Consider the following 20865-nt stretch of genomic DNA (forward strand, 5'->3'; position numbering starts at 1 on the left):
AACTCAACATCCCTTGTAGACTCCAGTTTTTGCTGGTCCAACAATCCAATAAATCAACAAATCAATTAAATATATTCACTAAATAAATGATTCTTTCCCATGCAGTTGTAACAGAAATTTTAAATTGGAAATAAATGGTTTTTGTCACATGACTATTCACATGAAACAAAACAATTAAATTTTCATAGCCCTGAAAAAAAAGAAGAAAAACGCTTTAACCAACTCTTCATCATCCATAAATCATATTTAATTTTAATCATGTACATCTCTTACATGGAATTTACATGTATCATTACTGTCATGATAATGTATTTGAGTACAAGCGAGTCATTTTAAGAGTGCACTTTTCTCTGTCACACACACGACAGATGATTTGGCTTACATGTCATTTCACACACAAGATAAATCTTGACTAATATAAACAACAAAAACAACCTGTGCATTATAAACACACAATTACAATGAACATGAAGCAGCAACCATCAATGAAACACGAGGACACAAGTGGAAAGCTCCTGTATTCTGCTATGCTGTTACAGCATAATGATACGAGACACATCACATCCATAACATTACAGCTTAAAACACCTGCCATTCAAAGCCTTCACATAAATAAGCAACACAATCAGTTGTTGTTTGTGCTAAGAATGTAAGCTGTCTTAAAGTTAACATTTAAGATGAAGAAAGCATCATATAAACAGCATATGGCTTATATAGGTACATGCTGTAATCACGCAGGCTGTGTTTAAACTCAACAGACCTTATTCATGAAACACAAGCAAAACTAATATGAGTAAATTCATAAAAACAGATTTATGAACCATTTGCACAGAGCCTGTTGCAAGTAGCAGCTTTTATACAATTTAGATAGCAATGGTTTTATATCTTGTAAAGCTGCTTTAGAATAAGTTTTATACAAGTATACAGAATTAAACTGAAAACTGAACCGAACAAATCCGCTTTGCTTGTGTTTCTCGAATCAAGGACCAATAACAGTAATTTTCCTAAAATACCAAACTTTCCTTCTTTTTTTATGTTCTGTTAATAAATAGTCCAGGAAAAGCTTCAGAATATTAAAATATCTGGAAGACAAAACATTGAAATATTTCCCATTCTAAATCTAGTGTGGAGTGTGTGCTTCACCCTTCGCGTTGATTGTGAGGTACAGTAAAAAAATTACTGTAAAAATGTATAATTTTTTGTACGTTTTCCTCTTTCATGAGCAACACTCAAATGCAGCTGAGGCACATTTTTCCCTGAGACTGTACATACAGTAATATTTCCCAAACACACACTTACACGAAATCATTGCAAGATACTGAAGTCACCGGCGCTGAAGCAGTAGTTACATTTATATATTTTATATAAAGGCCACAAACTTTGCTACATAAAAGGAATAGTTTGCTAAAAAAAAAATTTACTCACACTCGGGTCATCCAAGATGAGTTTATTTCTTCATGGGAACAGATTTGGAGAAATTTAGCATTAAATCACTTGCTCACCAATTAATTTTCTGCAGTGAATGGGTGCCGTCAGAATGAGAGTCCAAACAGATGATTAAAAAAATTCTAATAATTCACACTGCGTCTATCCATAAACATATGAGTCTCACAAACACGCAGCCGTTCACTTTTGTTAACTAATGGACTGGAGTGGTGTGGATTATTGTGATGTTTTTATCAGCTGTTTGGACTCTCATTCTGATGGCACCCATTCACTGTGGAGGATCCATTGGTGAGCAAGTGATTTAATGCTAAATTTCCTCAAATCTGATGAACAAACAAACTCTTCTACATCTTGGAGGGAGGATGAGTACATTTTCAGCTAATTTAAGCACAACAGCATACTTGGTTATAATAATTACACTTAAATTAAAGAGGAACATTATTTTGTCTTCAATAACTGTTTTTTTTTTTTGTTCTTGGATTTCTCTTCCCTTTCCCTTAAAATAGTTAAAGGCAAAAATAATGGTTTTAAAATGTAAGGACGAATTCCTGGGGTGGAATCTTTAAAGCTGAAGCAGAGTGATGAAGCTTTGAGAGTATATCATCATATTCTGAAAGGCACATAAAACCGATGATATGTCTGTTGACAACAAGCAATGTTGGACAAGCTCTATTCAGTCATGGGACCCATATCAGCTCTGTTACTCTGTGATATCTGAGGCACTTTCTCTGGTTTACATTCTGATGTTGGAGTAAAGCTCATCGATCTGGTTCCTGAAGTGGCTCCTGAGATCAGTGCGTTTGGCTTTCAGGGTGGGCGTCAGGAGGCCGTTCTGGATCGAGAACATCTCCGTGTGAAGAACAATGTCCTTCACCTGAGAAGTGAAGATGATGAACAAGCAGTCATCGTTTAATAACTCACTTCTTTATGAATTTCAATGCACTCGCAAATATTTAGTCCTAAATTTGGGGTTTATGTATTTGAACTGCATTTGCAATTTCCATCCATTTGCATTACACATAAACTGATAAACTTAATGTGATACTGAAAATACGTCTTAAATAAATATATGCAATGAAAATAATGCAATGTCTTTTAAAAAATGGATTATAAAAAGATGATTATTTTTATAAAATCAGATGCAAATAATTAATAATAAACTATACCGCGATTTTTTGGAGTGCAGAAATCTTGTTTCTTAACAGTTTCATTTATGTATCATTGACAAATATGCAGCACATATTAAGTGTATTAGTTTAGTTGAAACTGTATAATACAAATAAATGGAAATGTTATATGCAATTCAAAAACATACAGTAAATCTTACATTTAGACCTTCATATTTGTAAAATATTTTATCAGGCGAACCTCACCTGTTCAAAAGACTTCAGGCCACTTTCTTTACCCAATTTGACGATATCCTCCAGAATGGCTTTCTTCACATCCTGAAAACACATTATTCACATGAAACTTGGTGGTTTGTGAGATACTCCAATCTTAGACCCAAATACACCAATGCATGCAACTCTCTGAAAAGTGTGGAGGTGACCAAAATGCGCCCGTGAGATCTGTCTTTACCTTATTTTTGCACAGCTCTTCATATGAGCCCTCTATGCCTCTCTTCTTTGCCCAGGCGGGAAGAAAGTCTGGATCAGGCACAATGATGGCTACCAGACAGGCCTGTGGAGAAAATGAGAGAAGAAGAAATAATGAAGACTCGTCCTGTAACGCCTCCATCCGTGTGTTGTTTTCTCTGTCCTCACCTGCAGACTGTCTCCATGAACGAAAGCCTGCGCCACAGCTTCGCTCCTGATGTAAATGTTCTCGATCTTCTCTGGAGCGATGTATTCACCCTGAGCCAGCTTAAAAATGTGCTTCTTACGGTCCACAATCGTCAGAGTGCCATTCTGCAAAACAGAAATGGTGTGGTGGTTGAGTGTATATGTGCAGGTTTATGTGCATCATCGCTCTTCTTACAATGTATATAAGGAAGGATTCAATGTGATTCTTTCACTAACTGAAAACTATCTACATTTTTACATACAGTCTATTTAAATAATGGCATATTTTACATGAATTTAACCTGCTAAAAGGACCAGTAACTTTTTTTTTTTTTTTAATATAGCATTCATTATACACTATGTTAGAAAATTCGTTATTTTTTACAATTATATTAAATCATCCAAAAATTTGTAATATGCAAACTATTTTCTGTTAGTGATTGGGTGTTTTTATTTATTTGTTATTATTATTATTATTATTATTATTGTAGTACACTACAATTGAAAAGATTTGGCTCAGTAAAATTTTAAGAAATGAATGCTATTGTTCAGCAAGGACTTTTAGAATCCAAATTTAATCCAAAGTGACAGTAAATACTTTTATAATATTACAAAAATATTTCCATTTCAAATAAATGCTGTTTTTTGAACTTCCTGTTCATCAAACAATCCTGAAAAAAAATACTTGCATTCATAATAATACATGATAATGATAAACAAATTCCTGAGCAGTAAATCGGTATAAGGATCATGTGACACTGAAGACTGGAGGAATGATGCTGAAAATTCAGCTTTGCATCACAGGAAAAAAATTACATTTTAGATTTATATATATATTCAAATATGCAACCGTTATTTTAAATTGCCTGTGAACACACACAGAACGAGGGTTACCTATTAAACCGTTCTTACCGGCATCCACTTGCCGATGTCTCCTGTGTGAACCCAACCATCTTCATCAAGAGCTTCCTTCGTCTTCTCAGGGTCTTTCAGATACCCCTTAAAAACATTGGGACCCCTCACACACACCTGCCAGAAGCAACACAAGAACTTGTGAAATTTGTGAAAGACCACATGGAAACACACAACTAATAACACACACACATCAAGGTTATAAGTGTTAACTAAAACACCAAAAAAACAACAACATATATATACGTATAATTTGAAACAAAATAAACCTAATAAAACTATTTTTTTAGATTACATTTTTTTTTTTTACAATTACACTAAAAAAATGTTTATTTCATTTTGAGTACTAAAATAACCAAAACTAAACAAACTAAAACTAATAAATAAAAATAAAAAAAATACTTAGTTTAAAAAAAATAAAAAATCACAAACACTTTCAAATTAAATTGAAAACAGAATATATTGACAAAATATTCTCAAAAAATTTACAAAAACTATTAAATGTCTCTCTTTTTTATATATATAATTTGTAAACTTTTCCAAAGCATTAACAAGAAACTTCATACAACTGCAACATTTTGAATTTATTTCTCACATTACCTCTTTTCCGCCACAATATATTAAAACAGTTAAAAACACTTCTTATTAAGACTACTTAATATACAAATTAAGTATACAGTATATTTAAGTCATAGTATGATGTATACATTTTCAAATACATGTCCATATAAAAAAATTGAAGGAATAACATATTCATGGTCTGTACATATAATAATATGACTACAAAAATTAATTACAATAGTATCTAATTTATATTAAAACAACACGGACGCACACACCTCTCCCTCGCCTTTAGCAGCATAATAGTTCATCTCTGCCACATCCACTAGTTTGATGTCATTACAGGGCAGAGGAGCTCCGACATGACCTGCAACGACCCCATAAAACACAATTAACATACAAGTGTGTTTATATTTTTACATGCATCTGTGTGTGTGTGTGTGTGTTACCAGCAGTCCAGTCTCCTGGTAGTGTAGTTGTGCTGCCGGCAGTGCATTCGGTCTGACCATATCCTTCGTAAAACTGCAAGGAAAAGATATTCATTTCGCAACCAGAAGGAAAATGTAATAAAGTATGGTGAAGTATGTCTAAATGTATGCGTTAAAGTAATCAAACTGTACCTGGCAGCCCAGTGCAGCTCTCAGGAAGGTGAGAACAGGTGCTGAAATGGGTGCCGCTCCAGTCAACATCATTCGAACGTGACCTCCAACACTGGCCTGCAGGGGGCAGCACAGACCCATTGCTACTCCAAACATAACGGCTTTTCAAACTACAACCGTTTCTATTTTTGTCAGCACAATCTCACCTGCACTTTCTTGAAGATGATCTTGTCCCACACACTGTCCCTCCTCATGATCCCGCTCTTCATCTCGTTCTCTTTCCTCCTGAACGCAAACTCCAGGATGCGTCTCTTCAGGGGACTGTTGGCCTGTCCGTAGATCTGCGAGAGGGTTTCACTACATTACTACTAGAGCATCTCACACATAAAAACACTACGAGAGGAAAGACATGAACGGGGTGAAAGATCAGTAATACAGTTATTATTAATTATCACATTTCATGTTGTAAGGACAAAAAGGAATAGGACTTTTTTTCCTCATTCAATATAGCCCCTTTCACACTGCCATTCCGGCAAATACAGGGGTAAAGTGTTCCGGCAATTGTTCCCTGGTCGCTAAATTTTGCACTTTCACACTGCCAGTGATGACCCGGTATATGTGCGTGCTTTCACACACAACCCTTGAAGATCCCGTAACGACACGTGACATCAGGGCGTGACGTGTAATGTACGAGTCGAAAACGTTATGCACGTTATACTTTCACTGAAGCAAGCGAACGATCTCGGCGTCAGTGCGGAAAGTGAGGAACTAACTGATCTCTGCTTCATTACAGTTTACACACATTTTTTTGTTGCGAACGTTGATCTTCCTTCAAAACAGCCGGTAAAAGAGTCGCGCGATGAGGCGCGTCATCAGTTCGACACGGCATTAGATCTGGCTTTTGTTCACACAGCGCTCGTCCCAGGTTGAAACTGGCAATGTTACTAGGTCCCCGACCCGGGTTCAATGCGGGAATCAATCCCGGGACGTGGTTGCTTTCACACATAAGGCGACCCGGTAATGTTCCGGCAATATGCCGGGTCTGACGTGCAGTGTGAAAGGGGCTTATGAATAATACCAGGCAATACTACTACTAATTGCCTTAAATGGTAATCATAATAACAACAATAATAAATTATTACAATTTAATTTTTAAATATTTAATTGTTTTTTTATTTTAATTATACTAATTAAATCAATCAATAAATATATTACAACTGAATTAAAACTACAGGACTATAAAATGGGGCTATTTATTATTATTATTATTATAAATAATAATAATATTAATAATAATAATGACAAAATTATTATTCATATTTGAATATTACAATTAAATAATACTACTAGTACTACTAAATAAAATGAGTATTTTATAATAATAATATTACAAATAATAAATTGAATTTTACTAAAATAATTACCATATTAACTTTGATGGCACTCTTAATTTCTTTGAATTAAACTATAGAGCTATTATTTTGGCGGGAAACCGCTGGGAGCGATTAAAGCTTCTTTTAAGTTATATATTATATATATATATATATATATATAACCAATTTTCATTACAAATTTGGGAAGATAATTGGTGCGTGCTGCATTTTCAAATGCACAATATAAGCAACCCAAACTCACAGCACGTGCAGAGTTGGCGTTTGTGTGGAGCACCATTTACTGAAACGCATGTATTTTAAATGTAAATGATTTCAATCTGATTTACACATTCCCGTTTGCTGCAGGTTTAATCTAGTTTCTGTGATCACTCGCAGGTTTACAGGCTCTGATATATCGATGTCTGCTCACCTTGTCAAACATGCGGTTCAGCAGACGAGGAACCACAGGAAATACGGTGGGCTTCAGGGTCGTGAGGTCATCCATCAGAACTCGAATGTCACCCTGGAAGTATCCGATACGTGCGCCGTGCACCAGAATCAGACCCTGAGAGTGAGGAAACAGCATCAGTGGACATCAACAGTCATGAGGTGAACGATTTTAAAACCCTAAATAATGTGCTTATTGAAAAGGACGCTCAAATAACTTAAGAGCACCCTGCACAGACCTGTACGACTCTCTCAAACATGTGTGCCAGGGGCAGGTAGGAGATGTGCACGTCCTGAGGACCAATGGGGCAAGACGGCTGCAAGACAAGAGGTGAAACCAAATGTGAATCTTCCTAATTAGTCATTTAGCTGATGATTTATCCTCAATATTATGAGAACAGTAACATATTACAGGTCTAGTCTCTCTGGTGCATCACTTTGTTCACATGTAAATCAATGATTGATTCTAAAATATTGTTTTAATGTAACAATAATATAAATTACTACATTTAATTCTAAAATAAATGATTAAATTATAATTTATACAAATAAAATGCATCTAAAAATACACTTATTTCAGCATTTCACACAATGTAAATTAGTATTCTTTTCTCATTACAGTATTAATAATCGGTGATGAAATGTGCAGTCATGAAAATATAATGCAAAAAAAAAAAGTGTTCTCAAAGCTTTTTTTTCAGCCAAAGAGTGATTAAAAATTGTACAAACAAATTGTACTGTAAAAAAAAAAAATATTAATATTATTCAGATTAAAAATATTTTATTTTTATTATTAATTAAAAATTAAATTATTAAAGAAATATATTACTATTGCAATAATAAACCAGTTATGCACAACAGGATCTTTCTAATTAGTCACTTAAATTGAATTATAAAAATCGATTACTAAATTCGAAATTATAAAATTAAAATGCAAATAATAATAATAAATTAAGCAAATATTACACAATATAAATAATATGGCACTTCTTTAGAAGCAGGGATGAAATGTGCTTAACTCTCATGAAAATATAATGCAACTAAAAGATTTTCCTAAACAGTGAAAATGATAAATGCATTTGAAGTTGTGTGATTATAGGACTATTATTTGAGATTTTACTGACCTTTGTTACATAGATGAAGGCCGAAGTATTAGACACTATGTTTCTGTGGGTGAGCATCGCTCCTTTAGGGTTTCCTGTGAGAAAACAAATGAGCAACGTTGTGTCTATCATAACACTAAATTCACGTCATCTAAATTCCTCTTTCAAATTCATATTACAAACAAGAATTTGGACTGTTACAAGAGACATCTGGCAGACTACTTTATTCAAAGGACATTACATCGCACTGAAGCTAAATGTACACACTGACATCGATTCATGCATTCTCTCCTGATCTTAGCGTTACTAGTGCCTAGAGCGAAGTAAAAACATCATACCTGTGGTTCCACTTGTAAAACAAATAATAGCCAAGTCATCAGGCTGAGGGGGCTGCAAATATAGTGGATACATATTAAGAATTAATAATAATGATTATAAATTCAGAGAAAAGTAGCATGCAAAGACTTCTTACAGAAACAATCCTTTTATAGTTATGAAATATTACTGGCAAACTGAAAAAGGAACAATTGTACTAACCACAGGATGCTGTCGATGAGCCTTGCCAATATTCTGTAAAGGAAGGAAAACTTATTTCAATAAACGATGGAGACAGAGGAAGCTCAGTGAAAGAGGAAGAAACTGAGGCGTGAATGAGGTTTGTGTTTGCAATAAAAACTGAATTGCCGAATGAAAGCAATCAAACACAAGTACAGCCAATAAAGCACATCAAACTCAGAAAGATGATAGTGTAGTAAAGTAGGAGGTTCACAATAAAAATGTAAAATAATTCATATAAATACTTCAAGCAATAATAATAATAATAACAATATTTTTAAATAAACTGAAGCAATTTAAATCATGAAAATGTAGTATTAAAATAATAATACTACAGAGAATACAAAAGATAATATTAAACAATATATATATATATATATATATATATATATATATATATATATATATATATATATATATATATATATGTAAACATAAAAATGTCAAAACAATTCAAATAAATACATAATATAAAGCTGAAAATTTACAAAAAATGTAATCAGAAAAACATAATATGAAAATAAATAATACAAACAAATAAAAAAACACTTAATAAGAAACTGAATTAAATCATAAAAATGTTGTATTATAATAAACACATAATATAAAAAAATACTTACAATTTAACATGTTAAAATAATAAATAAAATACAAAAGAATACATATGAAAAGAAATACAAGGCATAAAATATATTTACAAAAATTATTGAATCATAAAATGTCAAATGTAATATTAAATTAAATATCTAAATAAAAACACTTAAGCAATTTAAATCATAAGAATTTATATTAAAATATATAAATAATATTAAAATAAACATACAAAAAAACAACAACCTTATTAAATCCTAAATATGGTATACTGGTATAAATAAAATAAAAACAAATCAAAATTAATACTACATTTTTAAATTATTTTTACAAATATTGTATCTGTTTACCTGCATGTTATGTGACCAGTAACCGTCATCAAAGAACAGAGAACATGCAAATATGTTGTTAAATTATTAATAATTCAACAATATTAATTAATAATTTATCAATATTCATATTAACTTATTAAAAAAATAAAATTAAATATATATATATATATATATATATATATATATATATATATATATATATATATATATATATATATATATATATTCTGTATATTTATTTGTTTGTTTATTTATTTATTTGAAAAGCTCCTGAGAATTTAGGTCAGCTGACCAAAAACATTAAGGGAACCCTGGTGTAAAGCGAAGAAAACTTGTTTTCCATGCAAAACTATTAAAAGTAAGTAAAACAACTGTACAGCAACAAAGATCTAAACAATGTCAAATGTTTTGCCATGTAATCATAAGTAATTTCTTTTTTTAATTTTTAGATATGTTACTCTATGGTATTCTTTGAAGTAAATACTATGGTACAAGAAAATGATATTCACACAAATTCCATAACTGTAACATAATACTTAAAAAAAAAATTAAGTTAGTAGGTTTGAAGGACTATCTATAAATAGCAGCTGAAGTGTCAGTGTGCCCTGAGGGCAAGCGTTCAGTGTTGCAGGTCACCCAGTTAGCACAGCTGATCCATGATCGGGTCACAGCAAGACAAACAAACCCCACCAGACACAAACACACGCATCGACCGCGTTCCCTGGGGTCATGCAAGGATTTGAGCACACAATCTGCGGTGTATTCACCTCTGTGTCTCTCAGACTGACGATGTCGATGCCGCACTGCTGTGCTCTGCTAACTAAATCAGCCTCAAAGTTTTCGATGAGGATCAGGGTTTTGACTGTGTGCGGTTTGCCCGAAACACAGTCCAACAGCAGCTGAGCCTTCTCAGGTACATCACATACGACAGTAGAGATGCAGGCTGCAACACACACAAAACATGATACAATAAAGTTAGGCATCCCTAAATCTAATAGTGACCTAGCAAACACCACTGAGAATACAACAGGGACATCCTGTAAGACACATATCTGCATGCATACTAAATCAGTGACTAATAAACAAGCAAACTTCATGTAAATAAACTCTCTCAAGATAAAGCTGACATACCTTTTTCCAGGATGTAGCCTATTGCTTCTGTGCCCAAGGTGTCATACAGAGGAACTGATATCAGAGAGTAAGTGTAGCAGGCCAGCTCTGAAATCGTCCACTGAAGAAAGATTTCTGACATTAGTGACGAAATATTTGCAATATCGAAATATAGAAGATGACCTGCACAATCCACATTAAGGAAACACACGCTTTAGTTCACCGTAAGCTGTGTGTCACGTATTTAGAGTCCCACATAGAAACTCAAGACAGGAGACATTTCAATCGAAATTTAAATGTATTAATTTAGGTAATTTTTATCTTTTAAAAAGTGAAGTGTCATATCTGCACCATCACCAAACGGAATTGAAAATAACACTTTAAAAACGTAATTTTTTTTTGGTCATAGAAAAGATTGTGTTACTAGATGAGAAAAATAATTGTAATATATATATATTAATGTAGAAATGTAGAAATTACATCACTTGCTCACCAGTGGATCCTCTGCAGTGAATGGGTGCCGTCAGACAAAAAACAAATCCATCATTAATCCCTTTTTAGCTTTAAACTGTTGCTTCCATAATCCATAATGATGCTTCCTTGAGTAAAAAAAATCCATCACCTGTTGTCTCTTACATCAAAATCCACTGCCATGTTGCTTTAGAACTGTTTTGGCTTGTTTTCATTGATCTGTGCATATTTCGGTAACACTTTACTATAAGGTTCATTAGTTGACATTAGTCAACTACTTTGGTTAACATGAACTAAGAATGAACAATACTTCTACAGCATTTATTAATCTTAGTTAATGTTAACATTTACTAATCCAAAGTTGTGCATGTCAACATAAGTTAATGCACAGGAATTAACATGAACTAACAGTGAATAACTGTATTTTTTTTTTTTATTAACTTTAACAAATATTATCAAATACTGTAATAAGTGAACTGTTAATTGTTCGTTCAGGTTAGTTAATACATTAACTATAGGAAAATTGTTGTAAAGTGTTACCGATATTTCTCTCCTGATTCAGACAGGACTTTCTTTACTGGAGAAAGCAATATTATGTAAAGAAGTTAAAAACACATTAATAATGCATTTGTTTACTAACTTTTCACTTCACAATATGTTAATTGATGGACTGGAGTGATGTGGATTATTTGTGGATTGTTTTTATCAGCTGTTTGGACTCCATTCTGACGGCACCCATTCATTGCTGAGGATCTATTGATGAGCAACTGATGTAAAGCTACATTTCTTCAAATATGTTCAGATGATGAAGCAAACTCATCTACATCTCGGATGTCCCGAGGGTGAGAATATTTTGGGTAAACTATTCTTTTAAGACAAATTACACTATTGATCTAAAGCTGGTCAAAATTTAAGGAAGTGTAAAGATGCATTTGGATAATAAATCACATATTTAGTAGCTCTGACCTCTGGTCTGTTCTGAGAGAAGATGCCGATGTAGGGGTCTTTGTTCTTCGAGTGTCCTATGTGCAAAAATGCTGATCCCAAATATTCTGCTCGCTCAATCACCTGATGAAGAGGAAATGACAAATAACCAAACCAGAAAATAAGTGACTTGTGAAATGCAGTTCAATGTGCACAAGAAGGAAGGAGAAATTAAAGCAAAAGGTCCATATCAACTATAAACGTTTTTCTTTAAATAGTTTAAATTAAATTCAAAAGAACTTCTTTTTGCCATTAGGAACTTTATATGCTAAAGGTTATCAGTGCATGCGTACAGTATCATGTGCAATCTATGTAGCTTATTAACAAGACACAAAGTGAGGAATGTACATTTGAGACTGCTTCAGCAGTTAAACATGTTCCCACAAGCTTTTTACAGTTTGACCCCTTTACAACCATGTCAACACCCTACCAGAAACCTGCACTTAAGAGGTCTGAAACCCAAAATCCAGCTTCTCTACAGGTGTGCATCAGAAGCACGGATTACATGACACACAGATTAGGCATTTTAAAAGAACATAATGTCTAGCTGTATGAATTACTTCACAGGTTTTACAGCATGCTAGATGTTAGTTATGTTAAGTTTGTATGAAATGCACCAGGTAACTTATTAACCTGAGAGCTATGACAACCATAAATGTGAGTTATGATAAACCTCAAAGCTCAAAAATAAAGATGTGCGGATGGTGTGGGACCAGTGTGAGAGACGGGGCAGTTCTGCATTAGGACATTTGTCTTCTCTTGTTTTAAAACACTGTTTTCTGTGATGGATTTAACATAAAGGAAAAGTTATGAAGCATCAGTCTGAATGTGTTGAAAATTATAAACAACAAACTGCACGTCATGATTTTTAGGAAAAGTATTTATGAATTTATAGCTGCTGAGTTTAATTATATATGCATAATTCAAGTATTATTGAATAATATGAATTTAATTAATTATCTGCACTCTAACTTTTAATTATAACCTTAAAATTTTATAAGAAATATAATAAAGTTATTTCTAAATACAAAATATAAATATGTTATGAATAATAATGCAGATGAATAATTACCAAATATTAATGCAAAATATGAATTTAATATATTAAATATAATGATAACCATAACATTTTATAAGAAATGCAAAGGAAAAATTATTTCTAACATAAATACGTCAAAATGTACAAATATCTTAGTTGTGTGGAAAAAAAATTAATATACATGTATAAGGCAATAAAGGTATAAATAATAATTAATGTTTTACTTTTTTTTTTTTTACTTTGCATATTTATTTATATTTTTATTTATTTATTTTTACATTTCTTTGTATATTTATTTATTTATAATTTTATCAAGTTTGGCATTCCATAAGTGGTAAGGTTAGTGAAAATATCAGAAGACTTACATAATTACAGAAGCATGTATCAATTACAAAAATCACAGATATATACATACATATATATATATATATATATATATATATATATATATATATATATATATATAGGAACATAAATATATATGGAAGCAGAAATCTCATCCTACCTCCGAATATGAAAGCCATTCATATGGTTGCTTTGGTTTTCTGGATCCCAGACAGGGACCGTTTTCTGAAAGGAAATATAAAGATATCACATACAAGGCCAATTAGATTATATATATATATAACATGAGATATATTAAAGGGGTCATAGGATGCCCATTTTACACCAGTTGATATGATTCTTAAGGGTCTTAATGAAAAGTCTGTAGCATAGTTTGGTTAAAATTTCTCATTGGTAGTGCAAAAAAAAAAAAATTTTTTTACTCTGTCAAAAACAGCTATTTTCAGAGCACTCAGTTTCTAGCATTTTCCTTTAAATGTTAATGAGCTCTGCTGACCCCGCCCCTCTCTTCTGCGCTCTCTGAGGGAACTATTCATCGAGAAACTAGCTAATTAGCACATTATTAGGATATGCGATTTGCAGACATTCATTAAAAAAATCTTAAACTCACTTCTTCTGTAGGTGAAGCTGGATCACGAATAATTCGCGTGAACCTCTACGCATTAATTGTAGATTGGGGACACATTCCCTTCAAAATCAAAGGTAATCTCAGATTAAAGGCTCAGATTTCAGGAGTAAGTGACGACTGCTTTGTTCATTGTTACATCCAACATAAAAACACCTTGATCGCTTAGGAGTCATTCTTGTCTTCATCTGCTCGGCGGTGAAACAATAGCGAACTTATGATGGCTCACTCAGGTCGGGTCTGTGGTAAGACTGCTACTGTCAATCAAACTATAGTGGGAGGGGCCTATCTGTTTGATGTCACAAAGACAGGCATCTGAGATCAGCTCGATTTGAGAAAGGGGTAAAGATTTGAGCAGATAAAAAAAAAAAAATCTAATTCCATCAGCTTGTAAAAGTGCATGTAGCATCATATGACCCCTTTAATTTATTTATTGTTTCAATGTTGAAAAAAAGCAAACAGTACATACTTGACTCCCTCAGACCCCTGTGAAAGCTCTCATATATGGTCTTGGCGTCCTCGTAGAAATGGTTCAGGAGTGGGTCTCCATTTAAAACCGCTCCTCGACGAGCAAATTCTCCACCCTGATCGACAAAGATCAAATGCAAAGTTTTATATCAAATCTCTGATTGCAGTAAGACAGGCTTTGAGTTCATCTTGATGTAGTGTAGTCTTACCGGCAGCTCCACTGACTGCATGCACAGGTCACAGGGCGGTTTGAGGGCTTTGGGTCTGGTGGCGAACCAGTACGCCGTGACGGCGGTGAACGCGCCCATGCCGAGCAGGGTGTTTGTGGAGAGGCTGCGGAAATAGTCCCTCACCTCGGACAGCTCAGGGATTCGCAGCTGCTTCAACAGCTCGTGTGCTTGCATGACTACAGAGAACTCAATCTGTGGAGGACAACAGGGGATATATTACACCCTACTGCGTTTATACCCTAGTGCAGGGGGGGAAATACTTCGATATTACCATATTTATGAATAATGGAATTCCAATGGACTCAAAAAAACTACAAATATATATGCAGAGCAGTGTTTGTTGGACCAAAACATGTTTATGGTCCAAATAAAAGCGCAATTTTCTTTATGGGAAATATTTTTTTATTTATTTTGGGATAAAATTTTAAAGAAATATGAAATATAAGCTCAATCAGTGTGAAAAGTACTTTTTGTCTGGCAGACAACTTGCTTATTGACCTATAAAATCTGCTTTTATTGGCACATTACTGTGCTGTAAAATCCTGTCAAGTGGTTCGTAATGTAGTGGAAAACACTATAATGAAATCTTATCAGTCAGTTGGTAATCAAAGTGAACTGTGACACATTAACTTTGCAGGGAAACGGTCAGTGATGAAGAGTCATAGTTTGACTGATTAAACTATCAGAGGATATATATATATATATATATATATATATATATATATATATATATATATATATATCCTGTAATTCAGCTTACATTATGCTTTGCTTTTACCTGACAACAAATTTTCATTCTAGAAACTAGAAACCGAGGATTTGAATATCCAACAGCTTCAAATAAACATTATAATCATACTGTATGAACTACAAGTTTCCTTTGCAATGAGCTAGCATTAGGGCTGTGAGTCACCGTCAGCTATGTGATTCATGTTAAACCTTGCAAGGACGCGTTACCCCTTTAACCTCTCACCCACTTCTATTCTTACTGCCCCAGGGCAGATCATTCTGAGAAACTGCTTTCACTTAGTGAATAAAAACAGACATGGCATGTAACCCTTGAAAACTCATGCATGACTGCATATAAAAACACCACAAAGAGTTAAATCCTGTAAAGACTTGCAGCTAAAATACTACAAACCAATCAATATCCTCATTAATTCAGAACTGAACAGTCTTGCTTGTAAACCATCTCAACACAAAACACACACACTTCACCTTAGAGTAGAAGGATGAAGTACTTCCAAACGTGGGCACTGATGTGCTTCCCGCACTCACAGAATCAGGCTGAACAGGAAGGTGATATGACCAGGTGAAGGTAAAAACAGTTCAGTCTGAACAACTATGGGTTGGGTTTATGTGCAACCGTGGGTCAGACCCCTGCCGACCCCTTCCTGCTCCTTATTGGACACACACACACACCTGCTGTGTCAGCCAATCACAGAGCAGGAAGTCAAACAAGCAATCGACCAATAGTTAAAGTCCTAAAATAAAACTCAACTAGATATGATTGTTACTGTGTCAATACTATACAAGAACTCTATGCTGATTACATCACGCTGGTGTTCTGTGATAAAAAATACTATTATTAGCTGATCGACGTGGGTCTTTTATAAGTCAATGCAAATGCTTCGAAATACTGCTAGGAGTTAGAACTTTATTATTTTTATTCAGCATTCATACTTTTATTCAGCAAGGATCCATTATGTTGATCAAAAGTGATATTAAAGACATTTAAAATGTTACAAAAGATTTCTATTTTCTACTTTCTATTCATAATAAAATGTATTATGGCTTTCACAAAAATATGAAGAGATTTCTGAAAGATCATGTGATCATGTGACATGTGACTGGAGTAATGATGCTGGAAATACAGCTTTTGCATCACATAAATAAATTACATTTTAAAATATATTAAAACAGGAAACAGTTTTTCTTTTTTTAGGACTCATTATCTCACTGGGTTTGGTGTCGACCCGTCAAGAGGAGCTGATAAACATAAACACTTCGTCTCATTCCTCGGGTGGACAAACTTTCCAGGGCAAAGGTAACGTGACCACGGCCATGTCCTTTAAACTCTTCCTGTGATGAAGGGGGGGTGAGTGAGACCAATGACAGACCTCAGGCCGGTCACCAGATGGGCGCAGACACAACCCCCTCCCAAAGCAGAGCTGCTATTTTAAAACAGCAGCACAACAAATGAAAAACAGTGGCATGAGTGGAACAGATCCAGATACATGAAAGACACGCGATTTATGACTAAAGACCAGCGGACATATGACATCCGCATGAGACTCGAAAACAAGACAGCTTCCCACTGATTTAACGTGTAAACTTTAGTGCAATGTGAATTTAGTCACTTCAGAAAAAATACAAATAAAATAGCAAATCATTTTGCTGAAATATTTATTTGTTTTTCATGTGATTTCCAACAGAGTTAACACTAATGTAAATTCAACCTCTTTTGGGTCCCATTGTTTTTTTTACTGGTGATTCATTATAAATTAGATATTAAGTTTTAATAAACATACATTTTATCAGCATAAATCCTACCCTTAAGGCCCGTTCACACCAAGCACGATAACTATAAAGATAACGATAAAGATATAATTCTAAAAATCGTTCTCAATATTGAAGAATAGCACAGAGTCCACACCACAACCATAATGATAAAGGCACAGAGAAACGATATCGTTGAAATCACTTTCAGAATGTTTTTTTTTTTCTGATGAACGATAAAAACATTGGCAACCAATCAGAATCAATCCTGCTGTAATGAGCACGAGAATTTAAAGCAGCAGACGCGCGTCCGCTTCGCAGTCACAGACAATATCGTTCGCTGGTGCGGACGCTAATATCATTATCTTTATAGTTATCTATATAGTTATCATTCAGTGTGAACGGGCCTTTAAATACTCGTATGTTGTTGTTGTTTTTTTTTAAACATTAAAAAATACAGTAAAAACTGTAATATTATAAAATATTGTTACAAATGAAAACAACTGTTTTCTATGTGAATATATTGTAAAATGTAATTTACTCCTGAGATGCAAAGCTGAATTTTCAGCATCATTACTACAGTCTTCAGTGTCACATGATCCTTCAGAAATCATTCTAATATGCTGATTTGCTGCTCAAGAAAAATGTAATATCACATTAATATTAATGTTAAAAACAGTTGTGCTGCTTAATCATTTTATTTTAGGAATCTTTGATGAACATAAAGTTCAAAAGAACAGCACTTATTTGAAATATAATTTTTTGTTACATTATAAATGTCTTAATGATCATTTTAATGTATCTTTGCTAAATAAAAGTATTAATTTCGTCTTTTTTTTTACACTGACCCCACACTTTTGAGATTTTAAAGATTAAATAATGTGCTTATTTGTTATGAAAATAAGGGTAAAGTGCAAAACAAAAAGGCTTAAAATAGACTTATATTTTAATGCAAAGAACAATTTCTTAGGCTATATGGTGAAATATGACTCTTCAATGACAAATTCTTGAGATTCCCTCTTGATCTTGTTTCGTTCAGTCATGGTCACGGATAAGGGATGTTTACATAGTTTCGCAACCCACACGACAGACAAGATTGCATCACGCGACCTGACAAACACTCAATGACAAGTCCCAAAGAGACTGAACAAACAGAAATGAACCAGGAAGCGCTGCTCTTACCACAGCAATGACCATCAATAAATATTGACCAATCAATCAGCACACGTTTCATTCTATCCATGATAAAGAACACAACTAAAAACCATTCAAACTGAGAAGAGGGAAGTTTAAGTATCTAAAACATCACTGAGTGCTGCAGCTATTGCATAATTATAACATCCGACCATCATGTTGCATCATGGGTCTCCAGAACTCATTTACAGCTTGAGACCATAATAAATGTAATAAACCAGATTAAACCAGACAGGCAGTATCAGTCTGACCTTGTGATATCTATCCCGTCTCTGACCGGGACAAAAGGTTGAGTTTTACTCTACTTTTGAGTGTTGACAAAATATACACTACCATCTCGCTTATCAATTCTTGACAGCTATGTGACCTTCATATAAAATGCATGAATGAACACAACAATCAACAGCATTCATTATTAAAGATGAACAGGTGTGTGCTACAGGCATCTATTCACATGCTCAGACGGCAGATGCCCATGACCTTTTGTCCTGCTTACCAGGCGTCTGTTTCCAAACCCTTAGTTTCCATCGTACCTGCAACACAATGACCAACTCAAACAAGCTCTGCAAGAACACCAAAGTACAAATGAATCACAATGTCTTAAATCAAAATACAACCAAGCATCTACACAACTGCAGTGAGGGCTAGAGATGATCTACAGTCATACTGTTACTGTACACTACGGCTTCACAGTAGTGGCAAATCTGAAATTGCATGAAATTGCATGCATTGTTTTCTCCCTATAAAAACCTATTGTTTAATACTAAACCTTTCATTTATGCACAGAGGTGATTTCCCCAGGTAGAAGGATGCTGGGAATGAAAACAAGAAACAGAAACATGTCTGTTGCCATACAACAAGGTCAAAAGGGACAACATTCACTAACAACCACAAGTACTTTAAGACAGATTGATGCTCAATTCCTGACTTCTATAACATTAGTTTTGCTAAGCCACATGATGAATGCATTTAGAGGTCAGCAAGTTAAATTGAGAACTTATATCTCAATATGTAACGTTAGTCATGCACATTATGACAAATGACTTTCTGTACCCACTTCACACAACAAGAGCAGCTTTAATTATTAAACACAGAGGCTATTTACAAAACACATAGCTAACGTTATTTAAAATAAAGGTTGACACTTCACACAATGTTCATTTATTAAATTATGAAAATACATATCCAAAAGGCAACAGCTAAAGACGGAAATGAAACAAAGCGGAGTTCATATACGTTAGTGTCATATTTCCGTTTCATACACATATGCTCTTATGCTGTCATCCATTCGCATCACTGACACGTCGCGATGATATATGCAAATTAATAAAACAGTCGCTATTATGCTACTATACAATGCATTTCACAACTCAATGAAGGATAAAATACATCAAGCCCTTTAAATTGGCTTTACTACTGACCTGTGTGACACCGAGCTCTTCTGACGGAGAGCGTATACTTGTTCTTTTTCCGTTGTGTCTGGTCGCCAAAACCTCCACCAATCAGACGCGCCATACCAAATGGGAAGGGCTGTTAGGAGGCCTGTGATTGGTGGTTCGTCTGACCCGTAGTAACCCGTATTTCGGACTCGTTTACCTTTATACAGACTTTCATAAGCGGGAGATATCATATTGATATCATAAAATAGATCGATAAATACACCTAATGTGTGTAATAACTGATCTTTTTTTAAGATAATATGTTCAATATTTCGTATTCATAAAAATGGCCTCGGATAAAAGATAGTACCCTACGTAAACTTACTGAGTTTTATACAGTAGATGAAATAAATAATATCAGCTGAGTCGAAATAAATGTACAAACCTGTTTTGAAAGTATTGGAAATTTAACCAAGCAAGAAGCCCCAAATATAATAACATTAACAAGCAATATTATAATAATATTTTTAGCTTTAATTTGTGTGTGTGCTTAAACAGAAGTAATTAATGAAAACTAACAGTTTAAACCATAAATCCAATATGTCCTTGATACTTAGTAGAGAAGAGGAGGGAATTTTTTTTTTTTTTTTTTTTTTTTTTTTTTTTTTTGGTGATAACAGCAAATTGAGAAAATACATAATTGGTAAGAAATCAGACACAATTTGAAAGTTAAAAATGTATCTAGATATTTTAAGAATGAAATAATTTACCTGTTGAGAGTATGCTGACAGACTAGTTGTGTAGAGCTCCAAAATCTAAAA

General features: G+C 33.8%; 1 protein-coding gene across 1 annotated transcript; it reads right to left on the reverse strand.

Moving 5' to 3' along the window:
- Positions 1–225: 225 nt before the first annotated feature.
- LOC128027710 (long-chain-fatty-acid--CoA ligase 1-like) lies at positions 226–16350 on the reverse strand. The gene is made up of 21 exons (XM_052615530.1): positions 16191–16350; positions 14952–15164; positions 14744–14858; positions 13810–13874; positions 12248–12349; positions 10832–10931; positions 10468–10643; positions 8760–8792; positions 8561–8612; positions 8244–8317; positions 7359–7436; positions 7103–7237; positions 5506–5640; positions 5321–5416; positions 5150–5222; positions 4979–5067; positions 4140–4256; positions 3210–3353; positions 3025–3126; positions 2820–2891; positions 226–2320 (listed from the first exon to the last, which is right to left on the reverse strand). The coding sequence occupies exons 2-21, from the start codon at positions 15144–15146 to the stop codon at positions 2180–2182; spliced, it is 2094 nt and encodes a 697-aa protein (XP_052471490.1). The 5' UTR covers positions 15147–15164; positions 16191–16350; the 3' UTR covers positions 226–2179.
- Between the last annotated feature and the right edge of the window lie 4515 nt (positions 16351–20865).

The sequence above is a fragment of the Carassius gibelio genome, chromosome A14, assembly GCF_023724105.1.
Source record: "Carassius gibelio isolate Cgi1373 ecotype wild population from Czech Republic chromosome A14, carGib1.2-hapl.c, whole genome shotgun sequence".
In the NCBI taxonomy this organism is placed as follows: Eukaryota; Metazoa; Chordata; class Actinopteri; order Cypriniformes; family Cyprinidae; genus Carassius; species Carassius gibelio.